Source organism: Ochotona princeps, chromosome 25 (assembly GCF_030435755.1).
Source record: "Ochotona princeps isolate mOchPri1 chromosome 25, mOchPri1.hap1, whole genome shotgun sequence".
Classification (NCBI taxonomy): Eukaryota; Metazoa; Chordata; class Mammalia; order Lagomorpha; family Ochotonidae; genus Ochotona; species Ochotona princeps.
Genome location: NC_080856.1, coordinates 9,968,041 through 9,986,037, shown reverse-complemented (window position 1 = coordinate 9,986,037; position 17,997 = coordinate 9,968,041). Strand labels below are relative to the sequence as shown.

Below are 17,997 nucleotides of genomic sequence, written 5' to 3'. Positions count from 1 at the left end.
ATGTTCTTTCCCTGACAGGAGTCCAGTTGTTTGTTTTTGTTGTTGTTGTGGTGGTGGTTTTATTTTTTGTTTGTTTTTTTGGGGGGGACAACTTCATTCATTTTTATCTCCAAAGACTGGTTTTCTTGGTATACCATGGCTAGTTCACAAGAATTTTAAGTGGATTTTCCATATGGTTCCTTTAAATTAACAAGAGAATTCTTTTGCCCAAATGTGAAATCTTGTAGAAGATAGATTTGCTTTCTTTGTCTCAGGGAAATGTCCATCTATGGTTTGCTTAGCTGCTGTAAGAATAGCAAGCTTGCCCTGTTCATTCTTTTATCTGGGGCATTGGGAGTATAAATGGCCAAACAAATAAACAGTGTCTGTGGCACAGTAATTTTAAGCAACTTTTTAAAAAAAAATGCCTATTTTTAAATTTGTTTGTTTGTTGTTTTACTTATTGAAAGGCAAAGAGGAAGTGAGAAAAAAAAAAACACAGAGAAAAATCTCCCAGCTGCTGGTTAGTTTGCTAAACACCTATGACATTTGGTGCTGGACCAGGACAAAACCCAGAACTCAATACGAGTTGTCTGAGTGGGCGGCAGGAACCTGGTTGCTTGAGCTGTCATCTTCTCCTGTTATGAGCGTTAGTGGAAAGATGGAACAAAGAGTGGAATCAGGACTTGAGTTCAGGCAGATGATGTGGGTGCAGGTGTCTCAGTGGCCTCTTGCTCTATGCATCAAACTTGTGCTCCTAAAGTTTCTTCATACGTTGAGAATCTCACAGTTTTTCTTTAAGCCATTTGAGAAGGAATCAGAGAGCTGAATCTTGTGAAGGAACATTTTAGGAACAACAAGTGCCTGCATGTGTGCCTTGTGCTCTAAGTGATGGTTAATGTTCTGAGTAAGTCTTAATTTGCCAGAGGTCATGGTGAGAACATCTAAAATTTGCTATTGCACAGATTCTCCCAGTGAAATCACGTGCTCAATTAGTATGTGTGTTGACCACCCAACTAATATCATTGTGCTCTACTGGTCTTTAGCTGAATCCTAACCTGTATTTTGTATTGATTTCCCTATCACTCTCATTTACCTTGTGTATGGATTAGAATAGTGGTGTCTATTCCAAAAAGTTTGTGGTGAATACTAAATTTTAATCTGTGCAAAAAATCGTCTCTATAGTACTTGATTCATATTGAATATTCAATAGATGTTACATTACCTGGTATTTAAATTTTAGCTTATTCTCATCTTAATATTCAGAAAAAATCATACATTGAGATCCTGAATAAATTTTACCTATTTAAAACGATTATTTTAAGACTAATAACACAAATGTGCCATCTATGTTGTATCTTCTAGAAAAATGTGTGAATACCCAAATTCCAATTATTGTAGTTCCAATTATTATAAAATTCCAATTATGAATTATTTCTTCCAGTTTTTGAACCTTATGACAATTTTGTGATATAAGATAATATAAATTTATAAGTAGCTTAAGAACACTCCTCTTAAAATATTTGGGAGCCATTATAAAGAATATTTATGAGTTTTTGGTTAGTGGTTCCTCTGTCCATGAAAAACATTTACTCTGATTTAATACTCCAGTACCGCTCTTCTCAAATGAGTTCGTCTTTTGCTGTTTTTGTTGTTGCTTTTAACATCATGGACAATCTTCTCTTTCCAAACGGTAAACCTTTTAGCTTTCTGATTTCCCAGTGAGCTCTAAGTCCACTTTCTCCACAACAGCCTCTGACCAGTAGAGAAAATTCCCCTTGAAAATGTATGCAGCACGTTTGTACACTTCCAAGGTGCTGCGGAAACACCCTCCCCTTGATGCTCGCTGAAGCAGCTCATTGCAACACAGTGGTTTTGTTCACCATTACTCATTCTAGTGTCTATCACTGTTATTACTCACATAGTAATAGTTCAAAAGACAACTTGGTACCTACCCCAAGTCAACAGTGTCTTTAATATCCACTATATTTCTTACAAAGGACTAATGCTTTCATGGTGTTCCATCACATGAACTGAATACTTACCGTTTGCAGGGCATTATTGCTCCTCGTTAGAAGTGTGGTGAACTGAAATGAATGAAAAGTGGTTGAAGTCAGCATAAAACTGAAATGTGAACTTAATGTGAAATATGCCATAAGAGAGACATGAATAAAGTAGTTCACCAAAGAGTAAAGTAACACTTTTTATTTGCTTTTTCCACATGTAGGTGAAGGAGAAGGAACGATTGGTATTATTCTAACTTTAGCCATGAATATCATGAGTACGTTGCAGTGGGCCGTGAACTCCAGCATAGATGTAGATAGCTTGGTAAGTCATTATTTTTTTTTTAATTTGATGAAAAGTTAAGGAAAAAATAGGAAAGTGCATAAGGGATAACTGTATACCCAATGTTCAGGATAAGAAGTAAAATTTCATAAAGTAATTGGAGACCTCTCTGTACCTTTTATTCAACCCAGATCTCCTCTGTCATCCATAAAGATAGTGACTGTGTATAGCTAACATTTCAGTGAACATGTTTGCACATGTCTCTTTGCCCAGGACTTTTCTAGTACAAATACCTAGGAGGAATATGGTTGGTTCATATAATCCACCCAAAGAGTAAAATATTATACACCTAATAATACATCTAAAGAGCATTCCCCTTCAGTGCTGTCACATTGCTTTCAGATCTGCTGTATCAATGTCGTAAGACTTTAATTTTGGTAGCCTGATGGAAGGAAAGTGATTGATTACTCAAATGATGGGTAGCCTATGCACATTTATTAGCCACTTGAGTTTTTCTTTTTATTCTGTTAGTGCTTGTTCATGTCAATTGCTCATTTTCAGCTAGGCTATATTTTATTGGTAAGTAATTTGTAGTGACTTATGAATTCTAGACCAAATGTTCTGTAAATTTGAAGCATGATTCCTGAACTGTCTTTTGATGAACTGAAGTTTTTAAGTTGAAAGAGATTAAATGTGTTAACCTTTGCCTTTATGACATGCTTATTTAAATCTTATGCTTTGTTAATTTGTTTAATAAATCTTTTTGTACTCTGAGTTTTCAAATTTAACAACATAACCTTTTGCATGTTATTACTTTTCATTCAACTATTTTAATAATTCATTGAAATAGAATTAGTCTGAAGGTAATGTGAATAAAGATTGTTTCTATTCTCTCACATTGTTCATTTTCGTTTTACCAACTCTTGTCATCCTTTCTACACTTTGTGTCCCTTGGTTTTTATTCCTGTATGTTCTTGTCATTTGGGTCTACCGAATGAAAGTAAGAATGCTTCTGTTGGAAAGTAGCAGCAAAATATTAAATTGACATTGTGCCTCATCTATTAAATTCTTTGTTCAACTTTCTCCAAGTTTGACAACATTTTAAAATCCTCATGCACTACACTTGCCTCTCTATCTAAACACATCTGTTTACTTTGCTTATGAACTTCCTTTATCTTTGTCAGATGAATTTCTTGTTTTATGTGGTAGCCTCCACACACTGACGTTGTTCCTGTCGTTGGTCCATCTCTATTACACATGTTCCATCTCCATGGGAAGGTCCTTAAGATGTTTTCTCCTCCCTAGTTTTTCGCACAGGCATCCCAGGTTTTGTATTCTATGACCTTGCATCTTTCATCTGTGGCATAAGAATCTTTGCAAGGACCTATTGTGTTCGGACACAGTCTATGAAAAGTATCAATATTTGCCTTTGACCTCATTTTTAAAAGTCATGTTCTTTTGTTTGACTATCAAAGTGAACATGTGAGTGTTCGTTTTCCTGCCAGATAGCACAAGGAAACTTTGCTGGGCATTTGTGAGCATTTATCTCGTAGTTAATTCCATCATACGACTGTCATCCATGAGTTGCTCAAGCTATCCAGTGAGCTTTTTATTTTCAACTTGGCCTGTACTAAAAGTAGGGGATTAGATGGGTAAACTGTACTTCTAATTTCATACTCCTATGATATTAATATTAAAGTTCTGAAATAAAACGTCAGCATATTGTTCTTTGCTATAGCTGTTGTTACCTGAACGGCTTAGTAGAAAATGGAGTCAATGAAATGCTTGTGTTTTTTTATAGGGTTTATTTTTTATTTTCACTTTTATTTTAAAGGCAGATTTACAGAGCAAAGAAGAGACAGAGAGAAGGTCTTCCATCTGCTGGTTCACTCCCCAAATGGCTGCAATGGCCAGAACTGAGCTGATTTGAAACAGTGAGCCCCAAGCCTCTTCCAGGGCTCCCAAGGGGGGTGGAGGGTTCCAAGGGCTTGAACCAACCTCGGCTACTATCCCAGGCCCTAAGCAAGGAGCTGCATGGGAAGTGGAGCAGAGCAGCTGGGACTAGAATCAGAGCTCAAATATGAGACTAGTGCCACAGGGTGGAGGATTAGCCTGTGAACCATACTGTCAGCCTCCAACAGCATGTTTTCTTTCCCTTGCGCTCTGAGTTTTTCTGTGCAGTGTCACTGAGGAAAAGATCTTTAGATTTGGAAGAATATTATTACATCTATCTGTCTGGCCTCATTTAATCCTAAATGCAAAGTTGAATTTCAGCAGAACTATGGATGGCAATGGGTCTTTCCTTTCACATCTTAGTGTTGCTTAGAGTGTTTCTTTAGCTTTCAACTAGTAAAAAATAACATTTGGATGATAAAACTTAACTGCTATCTTGAATTATTTGTGTTAGATTGGCTATCTCCAATACTGGCACTCGAAATGACCTAATAACCTTGTGTTGCATTTTCCTAATAAACCCCTTATGATTTTTCTGCAGTAGCTTTCTTCTAAGATTCTCCAGGATTTCTGTCCCCTGCACTGAGTTTGCTACGTACTTAATAGAAAAATAGCAGCAACCACACTTCCCAATTCTTCCTACCAGAGGCCCCAGCTTACAGATCCTTCCCTCAAACATCCCCCCAGCCATGCCCATGTTTCTTTACTCCTAGGTATAGATCAATAACATATTTCCTTCTTTTTGGGACCTCTCATACTATCATAAAATATTCTTCATTGGCCCCAGCTGTCACTTTGCTTGTTCGACCTATTCACAGTGAAACTTCTTAGGAAAGTGTTGTTTTCCGTTTCTTCTTCCCCTTCTCTCCACAGCATCCTTAATTTCATTTTCATCACACACATGTCACCTAGACAACATATTGCCTGTCAGTATCTTTTTTGCTAGGTTGCTTAGGGTACTACCTGTCAATAGATCCTCTTTCTTGTGATACTCTGTCTCACTTCCGTCATTAGACCCCCTTCTCTTTCTCCCGTCACCTTACTGATTCCTTCTGACTTTTTTTCTGGGCTCCCTGCTCCTGTAGCTCTCTACTTACCAGCTGTAGTCCAGAATCCTTTCCTCTACCATCTTACTAGCTGTTGTTTTCTAACCCCATGCATTGGAAACCTTTTTACTTTTGATAAAAATGATGAATTCATATCTCTAGTGTAGACTTTTATCTTTCAAAACCTACAACTACCTGCCATCTTGACACATTTATTTGTTGATAAAGCATAGGAGTCAAATGTCTACCAGTAGACTTGACATTTTAAAGGATGAATTCATTTTCAGAATCCCTGCAGAATATACCCAAGGTTTCCAGAGAATCCTAAAATGGGACAAACTTATATTCTGTGTACCAGTTTGTCTCGTCTAAAAAAAGATAACATTGTCATCTTATGAATACATACAAATACTCTAATATGCCACTACAGAAAATTTAAGGGAGACTGGTGGCATAGTGGGCTAGGTCTCCATCCCATATTGACACTGGGTTGAGTCCCAGATACTCCACTTTTGATCAGGCTTCCTGCTTATGGCCTGGGAGAGTGGCAGAGGATGGGCCAAGTGTTTGGGCCCCTGAGTGTTTATGGGAGACTTAGAGGAAGCTCTGGGCTTCTGGCTTCGGTCTGGCACAGCCCTGGCTACTATGGTCATTTGGGGAGTGCATTAGAGAGTGTCAGAACTCTGCTTTCTCTCTCTAACCCTGCCTTTCAAATAAGTAAATACTCAAAGTAATTTAAAAATAGTAAAAGCATCATAACCGTATGTAACAATTTTTTTATGAAAAGCCCCAACTTGAAGGGGTTTTGGGTTTTTTTGTAAATTCAATTGATATATCTGTGTTTTTAAAATGTTATTTTTAAAATTTATTTCATTTTTATTGGAAAGTCAGATTACAGAGAGGAGGAGAGACAGAGAGGAAGATCTTCTGTCCGATGATTCACTCCCCACGCAGCCAAAATGGCCAGAGCTGCACTGATCCAGGATCAGCTGCACTGATCCTGGGCCAGGAGCCCAGAGCCTCTTCCAAGTCTCCCACGTGGGTGCAGGGTCCCAAGGCTTCGGGCTGTCTTCCACTGCTTTTCCAGGCCACAAGCAGGGAGCTGGATGGGAAGCAGGGTCGCTGGGATTAGAACTGGTACTCATATGGAATCCCGGTGCATGCAAGGCGAGGACTTTTAGCTGCTAGGCTACCACGCCAGGCACTAAAATGTTATTTCTAAATTGCTCTTTAAAACATAAATTGTGTATTTATATCTGTTCTGTAGATGAGATGAAAAGTGAAATGTTAATTCCTTCTAATTCCATACTTCAAGAACTAGCTGGGCTTCCTTAGGATTGTTGTTGCTGTAGTTAGGATCTTTTGCCTCCTTCATTAGCAAGGCTGCCTCATAGTTTGTTTGCTTATTTATTCATTTATTTAACTGTCGGCCTGTGATTGTTTATCACAAAGCTTCTCTTTCTCTTACTGTTACCTACTTACGCACAGTAACTCACTAAAGCAATGTCTATTTTGAGTTCAACTTATGTATATGAATGAAGAGCTAGAAAAGATGCCCCAAGGAGATGTTTCAAACTTTTTTGACGTCTGTCCATCTGGCAGCTGGATAAAGTGCTCACACTCACATGTTGTTGATTGAGGCAGTTGACACTTGGAGTCATTTCTGGAGTATCTGCCATGGAATGAGCCCAGCAAGATCTGTGCGTGTGAATATTATCCTGCTGGCTTAATTCTCCAAGTGAAGCAGCAGGAAGACCAGTGCTGTTTCCAATCAGCATCCATCCTACTGATCTGTGTGTTCCTAAGGAGAGAGGAAGGAAGCCACAAGGATGAGCAGAGAAGATGATGTGTCCGCAGGGCTCACTTTTAAATTCCAGTTACTGAGGTTTCTGAAAGTCATTGAAAGATTGATGCAATCTGAAAACAGTTTTCTGTCAACAGAAACTCCCTCTCTTTCTCCTTTGTCCTTTTACTGCCTATGTTTATTTTCAGTTCCAGTAAAGATTCAGTCACTGAGTATACAATGACCAACAAGAAGCCTGAGGGGAGGAGCCTGGCTTTTCTTCATGGCTCCGGATCCTTAACCCTGCCACACTGAAAGTGCGTTCAGCTGTCAGACTCTAATGGGGAGAATCCATTCGGCTTTTTCCTCTTATTGGTCTGTTTCTCTTTATTTCATGATTTCTGTGGCATATTTCCCTCTCATGAACTCTGCCTCAAGACTTCTGACATCCAGCCATTCTCTACACCCAGTGAACCATCTGTGTATAAATCAAACTAGAATAATTTCCTAAAGGGTTGGAGTTTTCAGCATAGCTAAAGTAGCTCATTGTGCTGTGAATAATTTACAGAAGCATGGTGCTTGGTAGACTTTCAGGTAGTCTGGAAGTATAAGCAAAAGCAGAAAGCTAGACTAGACTTTCAAGAATCTGTAATGGGCAGACAGTCTGTTTGCACCACCACTGCGTCTGAAGTCTACATGCTTGACCACAAGAATTTACTAATATCTTAACACGGGCCTGGGTCTCAGGTCTGTGTTGGTCACTGTGCAAGGGTCACTAGGACCTCTAGGAGAGACATCAAGAGGACCAAGTACTTTGTTCTGTTGACACAAATGAGTTGATTTAAATGAATCCCTTGTAAGTTTAGGCAGACTCAAATCTTTCCCAAAAAACTTCATTCTTCTTAGATTAGTGATTTTAAATAGTCTTTTTTTTTATGAAGATAATGAGATTCAGTTGTGCAGATTGACTTCTCCTTAAGGTATTCAAGGGAATTATGGATCATAAAACATTGGATGATGAAGCCCAGAAGTTGAAGCAGTTAACTCATAAGGACATATGATTACCTTATTTTGACTAAATTTCAATTTTCTAGGGTTTTATGGAATCTACAAATTATGTTCAATTTTCTTGTGGACAAATGAAGATTTTGTTTAACGTTTCAGTGTCTGGTTTTTCATTTCAGCTTCATCTTTTACTCTGAAAACCTAACACAGACTTGCACCTAAACTCCAAGTTACAGCAAGGAGACTTTTTTTTGAGAAGGGCAGACTCTGACCAGGACAAGGCTGCCCTCTCACTCCTTGGGTAGCCCCGGTCAGTGCAGAAGAAGCAGCAGCCTGATACTAAGCAACTTGCCAGGCTATAGTCCACTCCGATCATTGCCAAATCTGAATTTCCATCAGTGCAACCTAGGCAGCCATGCCATGACGTGTAGTGGTTTTTGCTTATCACATGAAAATGTATAGTGAACATTCTAAATGAGAGAAAGGATTAGGCGAGCTTAAACCACTCAATAAAAACAAATAGATGAGACTAAAAATAGGTTGGTATGTTGTAACGTCCATCCTATCCAAACAGCAACAGGTATTTTCAGGATGAGAAGCTGAGGGGCAGAAGAGCAGCCTAGACTCCCGTCTAATGTGCTCAGAGCACCTCAGAGCTTGCTACACGGGAGGCAGAACAATGGATTCATTCATTGTGAACAAAGATTTATTAAATAACTGCATGGTGCAAAGCAGTAGAGAGAGAGAGAGAGGAAAGCTTTGAATATTCCATTGTTTGACTGCCATAAGAAATGCTTTGACCAAGGTTACAGTCACAGGCAATATGGGTCGAGCCTAAAGCCCAAGAGACATAAAGCTTAGGTTCTCTCACATGAGCCCGTTTGAAGGCCCTATTCTTAATAGTAAATGCATAAGTTTCATTCTTTTTTTCTAAAGCTTACCTAAGCTTGGGATTCCAGAAAACCTAGATTTTATACTGGGTAGCAGCCATGGATTTTTGGCTAAGAAATCAAACGTGCAAGCAGTAGGACTCTACTTTCCCTGTAGTTGGATTTATTTCCTCTTTCAATGTGTCTTCTTCTGAGTGGAGGAAGCAGTCTTGCCAGGTCCATTTGCAGAGCACCAACATCAGGGGAGGAAGGAGTGTCTGGCCCCGATGTTGTCCCTGGTCCTGCTCCCAATATCTGATGCACTGATGTCTGTCACACCCAGAGCTGTGTGGTCCAGGTAGATGGACTCTTTGGCCACCCTATTCTGACTGAAGTAACATGTTTCTGAGCTTTCTCTCAGCTACTACTGTGTCGCTAGAAAACCAAAAGGCTTACTTCGACTTCCTGTTAGAATCACTCTGAAATTACAGGGAAAATTGAACCCATATCAAGTCATCTGTGCTTGGACATGCTATGTTACTATTCGCTCTACTGCTCCCATGTTTGCCATGTAGTGAGCTTCGTCTTGAAGTTCAGGCGCAGGCCTCGTGTGTTCTAAGATCCCACAAATCTACTGGAGGATAGAACCTGAGTTGTGGGATGAGATCTCCTTTTAGACAAACTGACATTTAAGCCTTTTTATTTTTCCCACTCCTGTGCAACCTCCCTAGAATCAGATTGCAAAATGAGGGTTGTCATTGAGCCTCAGTTGTGAGTTTGTCTTCGACTGCCATTTTTCATGAGCAAGATGTTTTGACTCTTTGGGGCTTTGACTTTTGAAGTATAAATCCAGTGTTCAGACGGCTCAAATATTTTAAACTATCAATATCCAATTTTTAGTTTTAGAAGCCTGGTTTTGCAGCTTGGAGAGCGGTGTTCGTCTTCTCTGCTCTAGCTAGAATGTGGCTTTTCCCTGCAGTCTGGAGGTAGACTATCTAACCAAAAGAACTCATGAGATACAAAAGACCGGTTAGTAATTCATTATAGGATCTAGCCACATCACTGGTTGTGAAACTAACCATGATACAGGTGTCTGCACTGCCTACCTACTCTTCCTGTCAGAAAATGTTCTGATCCACTGAATTGAAGGAACATCTTCCCATATGTTATGGCTGAGTGACTGTTGTTAAGATCAAATAACGTGTTCTTCGTCAGGGATATTTGATCATGCTGTGGGTAACTATTATGTTCTAATTTGGAGCCATTTTTAAGCAAGTATCCTTTAAGAAACATGGTGAGTTGGGGAAAGTTTCGCTTTCTGAGTTTACTGGATGTATTTGATTTACATTTAAGATTAGAAGCTCTGTAAAATAAAGAAAAAACACACAACATGTAATTTTGAGTCATTTAAACAGCCATATTTGTTATATTGATTATGGGGAAGAATTAACATGTGAATTATATAACATTATTATGTAATGCCCTTATTGATACTTTAGATTATTTAAAAGTAGTTTAAAATTACTCACTGAATTAATATGCAGAAATAAATCTCAGTTTTTAAAGTTATAAAGATTTAGCAAGTTTTATAAAATTTATAAGTTATTTTGAATATGAATCGGTAAGGTATTTCAAAAAGCATCTTAGCTATTTCTCTGGTAATTTCAACTCGGTGATATTTCTGACTTCTCTTTCAGACCATGTCTAGAATAGCAAAGTTACATAAAAATGAAAAACAGTGAAATTCAAGAGAACACTTAATTGAAAATTAATCATGAATCAGAATTAGCAACCCCTTAAATTCACTTATAATTCAGAATTTAAAATGTTACACATGGGATTATAGTCTTTTGTCTCCTCTAAAGTTATTTATAATGGGTGTGGGCTTTGAATATTCCAAATTCTATTAACAATGTGTTTGACTTTGAATCTTAATTTATTACATATAATTCAAAGATATTTTCCAGATGAAGGTAACTGAAGTATAGAATCACTAGAAATAAGAAAGAACTTCATAAGTAGGTTTTTTTTATCAATGACACTGCTGAAAATGGCTAATGAAATTAGAATTACTGTAATTAGAATTCTTGATTTTGAAGGTAGATCAGTAAATTTAAATGCACCTAAATTGTGCAGCAGTCATTTCATACAAAGATAAAGAATTTTTTTCTATTTTAGCTTTTGATAATGAAAAACAGAAATAAGGGGGAAGTGCCCAAGTACATTCCCTCCGCCTTTTTTCTTTGTAAGAATCATTTGTAAAATCTGAACCTTAGCTATAGATGATAGTACATTAATATTACAAGGTTAGCTAAGTTCTTGGCAGAATGATGCCAACATCAACAATTACTATTAGGACTCAAAAAGTATTAGTAAAAATTCTGTTCATTAAGCTTTTGCTTTTTTCCCCCCAGCTTCTCATAGCTGGAAAGGGCTGAACCAAAGGTTCCAGGATGATATCTCTCAAACCTGGAATTGTGGGAGTATAGGCTTTCCAAATCCACTATTTTTATTCATCTTTATTCATTTATAATGTGTATTCAGCCATATGTCCATTCCTTTACTCATTTGTTACTTGCTCAGATATTTATTTAGGAATTAACAAATACAAGGCCATTATTAAAAACTACAATTTGGATCTAGTGAATCATAATTAGTCTGTGAAGTGTGATGTTATAATAAGTTAAACACATTTAAAATAGTTAAAATTATTTCCATGCAAGTTAAAGATATTCATTATGAAGTGCTACATGCCCAGGTTGAAAAGGTCAGTACATAGTTAACTTCAAATATAATATGCATTCCCATGTTCCTCAGCCCTGGAAATTAATATTTATGCAGTTTAGATAAAAATTATTTAACTGCAGAAACATGCTTTTCAGTAACTTAAATTTACTTGAAGATTATTGTGAATTTGTTTCAATTTCACTACACGTCAAGAGTCCACTTACCACCCAGTTGACACAAAGAATTGTTGATAGTTGTTAAAGTAGTTCAAGAAAAAGGCAGGAATACTTGGCAGTGATTTTTGAGGTGTGGTTTTATTATAATATACAGCATTGTACAGTTCTTGTTGTAGAAAAAAACACTTCCCTTTGACATCATCTATTCTCTTGAGAATGGATTGGTTGTTTATGTGTGGCTTGCGCAACTGAGAATTAAGTGATCACAAAAATAAACAGGTCCATTCAGAGCCTATTCATGTAAGTTCTGGTTAATTCTCTGTGGTTAAGCTTTTAATTATACCCAATTATTTCCTGTTAGTTCATTGAAAACTGACAGCTTAGTGATGAGTAACCTGCGTCACATCTTATTTTTTTTAAGAGACATCAAATTATTTATGACATTATCTGCATTCTTAAACAAAAACAAAGTGTTATTATTTTCATTTCAGATGCGGTCTGTGAGTCGAGTCTTTAAGTTTATTGACATGCCAACTGAAGAAGCTAAACCTACCAAGTCTATCAAATCATCCAAGAACTGCCAGCTCTCAAAAGTTACAATTATTGAGAATCAATTTGTGAAGAAAGATGACATCTGGCCCTCTGGGGGCCAAATGGTTGTCAAAGATCTCACAGCAAAATATATAGACAGTGGAAACGCCATACTAGAGAACATTTCCTTCTCAATAAGTCCTGGCCAGAGGGTGAGATTTCAACATTGCTTGCCTTGTTAAACCTGTGTTCATTAAGTGAAGTCCAGTAGCCTAAAGCAACATAATAGAATTCATTTGTAACACAGTTCTTGTTGAGTAGGATCAATATTGAACATCCATCTTTCAAGTTATTGTTACACAGAGTTACTAGTTTTCACACAAAATTTGATTTGTGGAGTCCTGAATTTAAATAATAGGTGCATTTTCCAGTGATTGCATTGCAGGAAATCTCATCATTTGCTAAGTTATTATCTAAAAAAGCTATTAAACCCCCAATAGAAAATATTAAAGATTTTTAAAATATTTATTTATTTTATTGCAAAGTCAAATATACAGAGAGAAGGAGAGACAGAATCTTGAGTCTATGAGTTGGGAGACTGAAAATGTTGCCCAACTGAAGGTACCGTGGTACTTCAAGCTGTTAAGTCCGTTGTAAAGTCTTTTAGAGGTCAGGAGAGTCAGGTCTCTGCGCTTGTTCTCTTTCAGTATTAGGTTGACAATATGTGTCTTTTCCCTCTTGCAAATTTAGTATTTTGTAGACATCCTTGAAAAGACTTGCGGGAATTTTATTATGATTGCCTTGAAGCTGTAGTTCAGTTTGGGCATAACTGATGTCTTGACAATTCAATGCTCTTATAATGGGGTTACATCCTCATCATCCCACCTTAATCAAACTGAGGAAGTTGCCTTTTAATCTTAGGATGGCAAGAGTTTTTATCCTCAGTACATCTTGGGTTATGTCAGATGCTTTGCTGCATCAATTTGATCATTTATTTTTCTCCATTCACCTATTGTAATGATTGGTATATTATATTAACTGCCTTTTATTTGCTGAGTCAGCCATATTTACATGAGGTATATCTCACATGGTTGTAGCATACAGTTATTATTATACATTATTAAGTTTGCCAAAATTTTGCTGAGATTTTTAACACCTATGTTCATGAAGAATATTGTGGATGAGGTTGCAGAAAAGTGAGACATTTCTTACCTTAAATCTTTTGTGGAATTCAGCCAGTGAACCATCTGGGTCTGAAACTTTTTATTTTGGAAGGTCTTAATTACTGATTCAACTTAATAGATATAGGATAATCAGCTTATTTGGGTTTTACCATACACGTCTTTTAAGAAATTGGGCCATTTTATCTAGATTATAAAATTTGTTAAAAGAATTTTTTTGTAGATGCTTTCATTACTATTTAATAACCATGGGCTCTCTAGTGATACACCCTGTTTCATATTGATTTTAGTAATTGATGTTCTTCCTTTTTGCATTGTTACCTAAATTAGTGACGTTTATTTTATTGATGTTTTCAATGAACCAGCTTTTGTTTCTGTCAATTTTCTCCACTGATCCAATTTTAGTTTTAATTATATTATTTCATTTTCTGCTTACTTTTGACTTAATTTTCCTAGTTTTCTTTATCATTGACTTTAGATCTTTGTTTTTTCTAATATATACATTCAATTATATAAATTTCCTTCAAGCAATACTTGTGCAGTATCATAGCTTTAAGTTGGATTTTTATATTCATTTGGCTCAAAATATCCAGTTATATGCAGGTGATTGTTGGTGTTGTTGCGTTCAATTATGTCCTAACTGACTTTCGGCCTGCTGAATATGTTGATATTTTACAAAGAGTTTTGAAGTCTCCAACTGTAATAGTGGATTTTTCTGTTTCTTGCATTGTTATCATGTATTTTGGTGCTTTATTGTTAGGCAGATGCATATTAGGCATTGGTGTGTCTTTTGAAGAACTGACTCATTTATCATTGTGTAATGCCCTCTCTTTATTCTTTTTTTTTAAATTTATTTGTTCATTCAAAAGGCAGAGCTACAGAGAGGGGAGAAATGAAATGAAAGGGAGAGGGGGAGAGAAGAAGAGAGGGAAAGAGGATAGAAAAGAGAGAGGAAAGGAGAGAGAGAAGGAGGAAGGAAGAGGAGAGAGGGAACGGGAGAAAAAGAGGGGGAGAAGGAAAGGAACAGAGAGGGAGGGAGATGGGGGAGAGGGAGTGTGACGGGGGGAGAGGAAAGAAAAGAGAGAGGAAGGGAGAGAGAAGGAGGGAGGAAGAGAGGGAGGGAGAGGGAGAGAGTTTTCCATGCATTGGTTCACTGTATAAATGGCTGCAGTAACCAGGATTAGGCTCTGCATTAAGAAGTAGGAAGATTTTTTTTAGGGCCCAGTGCCATGCCCTAGTGGCTGAAGTCCTGGCCTTGAATGTGCCAGTATCCCATATGGGTCTGGTTCTAATCCCGATGGCCCCGCTTCCCATCCAGCTCCCTGCTTATGGCCTGGGAAAGCAATCCCAAAGCCTTGGGACCCTGCACTCATGTGGAAGACCTGGAGGAAGTTCTTGACTCCTGGCTTTGGATCGGCGCAGCACCGGCTATTGCAGTCACTTTGTGGGGTGAATCAACAATGGAAGATCTTCCTCTCTGTTTCTCCTCCTGTCTGTATATTCGACTTTGCAATAAAAATAAGTAAAACTTATAAAAAGAAAGACTTTCAAAAAGATTTATTTCTTTATTTATTTTTAATGGGGAGGCAGATTTTATAGAGAGAAGGAAAGACAGAGAGAAAGATCTGTCCACTGGTTCACTCTCCAAGTGACCACAACAGCTAGAGCTGAGCCGATTCTAACCCAGGGAACCAGGAGCTTCTTCTGGTCTCTCACGCAGGTATAGGGTCACGAGGCTCTGCGCCATCCTTGACTGCCTTCCCAGGCCACAAGCAGAGAGCTGGATGGCAAGAGAAGCAGTCGGGACATGGACTAAAGCCCATATTGGATTCCGGCACTTGCAAGATGGGGATTTAGCCACTGGGTCATTACACCAGACCCAGAAATAGACACACGTAACATGCCATTTGGGGTATCCAGAAAACTACAGGCTCCTCTATAGGCTAATTATTTTTCTTCAAAACAAAACAGCAATTGCAATTCAGGATTTAAATTGTTATATCATTTAATCTTTAGTGAATTTCTGTGATCTTGACTATTTGGTGATTAGATGGGATAAATTAGTATTTTGTGCAGAAAAAATACTGCATCTTTGCATTAAAAGAGTTTGTATTTTTTATGTTATGAAAGGATGTTCTATCTATTTATTCTTATTTGGGGCCTTTCAGTTCATAGAATCTTTAAAGTGTTTGTTTTTAATGCATGAGAAATATAGCAATAATTTCACTACTGTTGCTTTTAAAAATCTCTGTTTCTTTTAAACTTTAAATAGCCCGTTCTTAAAAGCTGGTTTTTTTTTATCTTAATAGCCCAACTGTATCTTTACTTATTTCCTTTCTTTTTCTTCTCAATATGCAGTTTGGGGGGTTTAATTTGGAGTATCTTATTTTATGATAAACCTGGATTTACCAAAATTCTTCAGATATGTATTTTGCATATGTTGTAGTGTTTAGATAATCATTACTTCAAGGAGTATTATTTTGGATGAACATAGCTGTCTTCTCTATTTGTGGCTCCTTCAAAATACTGAGATGCCAGAAATAAATCATAATTCCAGTGATTCAGATCATATCAGCACAAGAGTATAAATGCCTGTTGGTGTGTTAAATATATCTCATTTTCTATCCTGATAAACGTTGATGTGAAGTAGCTGACTCATTCAGTAACTCATACTGGGTTTGTGTACTATAAATTCTCAGGACTTTTGTTTTTAAATAATAAGCAGAGATCTGTGAATAATTATAGTCACCTTGTATATCTAAATTTCCCTTGACTTGACAGCTGGACTACAAGGATGCAACAAACAATTACAATAGATTTCTATCTGTTACAACATTAAAACGGCAAGTAACACACTGAGAGAAATGTCTTGGAGTTGTTCTATTCATGGTACACTGCAAGTACAACTAGTACCACACTTAGCACTGTTTAACTCCCTGCATGATATTTTGACTTATCTTGATCCAAAATTCTCAGACAGGAGGAAAATTGAAGTTACTAGAAAACACTGACTTGGAATCAAGATATGTCTAAAGAGCTTATCTGTGGGAGGTACTTTAACATTTCTAAACAGATCACTGAGAAGCCTGGAAAAGCAAATCCCGGAAAAGAATTAGCTGTGCCAATTGTATAAACAAAAAGGCTTTGTTAGGTACAAACCAGTGAGATCCTATGCAATTGAAAAACCTGTCTGACACAGTGAATTACCGGAAGTTCAATGATACAAAGAAACCGTATCAGTCTGATAACTTTAAAAAGATGCCTCTCCATACAGACTAATCCCAACATCAAGATTGAATTCTCAAAAAATTAGAGCATTTGCTTGTGGAGGAAAGGGATCATGGGCATTTATCCTACTCATTAAAACTTTGACTAATAATACAGGGTTTAGCCCTGAACCTATTTTTACCAAAAAGCTTTGGTATAACTTAGATCAAATCATTTCCTAATATAACTTCCCTTTCTTTTTCCTCATACCTCACCTTTGTGGCACATCCAAATAACTTGTACAAAACTAGTAATAGGTTTGCGTAACATGAGCTAATTAAAAAATGAAATATGCATAGGAAATTCCATAAGATTTTTAAAGAAAGAGTTGCAGTATTGACTATGGGTTCAGTAAACTTGATGTATTCGTTCATTCATTCAATCATTCTTCCTTCCATCTGCCTGTCCCTCTTGTATAAGCCAGCAAGTGTGCCAAGTAATGAGAATCAAATGGAAAATAAGATAGGTTATGCTGCCCTGAATGAAGTTCATTCTTAACATAGCATAAGCAATAATGAAGGAGAAAATAAGTCTTCCCTGGTTATCCTTTGTACTCTGAAATTAACAAGGTATTGTGTGCAGCTTTTGGTGACCTGATTTTCTGTTATTGCAAAGAGCAAACACTTGTGAGAGTCAGGAGCACAATCTTTAATATCAGAAATGTCAATATTGTCATAGATATTGTCTTAAATATTTTAAAAAAGAAAGAGCAAGTGTAAGCTAGAGGGAGAGAGAAAGAGACCTTCCATTGCTAATGTTGTTACTAACTCACCCCAAAGGCCTTTTTATTGTCAGATGCCTAATAAGTGTTCAATAGATCATTATTATTATTATCGTTGTGTATGGGATGCTATATAATCAAGGACATTTGTGGTGATCCATGCACTGATCTTGTTCAAAAACTGTTGCAGATTTGTGCTAAGTATGGACATTGAGAGTAAGCACCTAGAAATTAATTTTTTATGTGTTTTTTTTAAGTGCTGAATTGCAGCACTGGATTATCCTTCACAATAGATGGTGTGGGGCTTGGTGTGGTAGCCTAATGGCTAAAGTCCTCATCTTGTACGCACCAGGATCCCATATGAGCACTGGTTCATATCCTGGCTGCTTCATTTCCCATCCAGCCCTCTGCTTGTGGCTTGGGAAAACAGTAAAGGATGACCCAAAGCCTTGGGACTCTATACCCGCATGGGA

General features: G+C 37.3%; 1 protein-coding gene across 1 annotated transcript in view; it reads left to right on the top strand.

Moving 5' to 3' along the window:
• Positions 1-17,997, top strand: part of CFTR (CF transmembrane conductance regulator) — a 148,954-nt gene that overhangs the window by 110,613 nt on the left and 20,344 nt on the right. The window contains exons 21-22 of the mRNA XM_058681327.1: positions 2,207-2,307; positions 12,316-12,567. Of these exons, the coding sequence (XP_058537310.1) occupies positions 2,207-2,307; positions 12,316-12,567 (353 nt within the window). The remainder of the gene's footprint in view (positions 1-2,206; positions 2,308-12,315; positions 12,568-17,997) is intronic.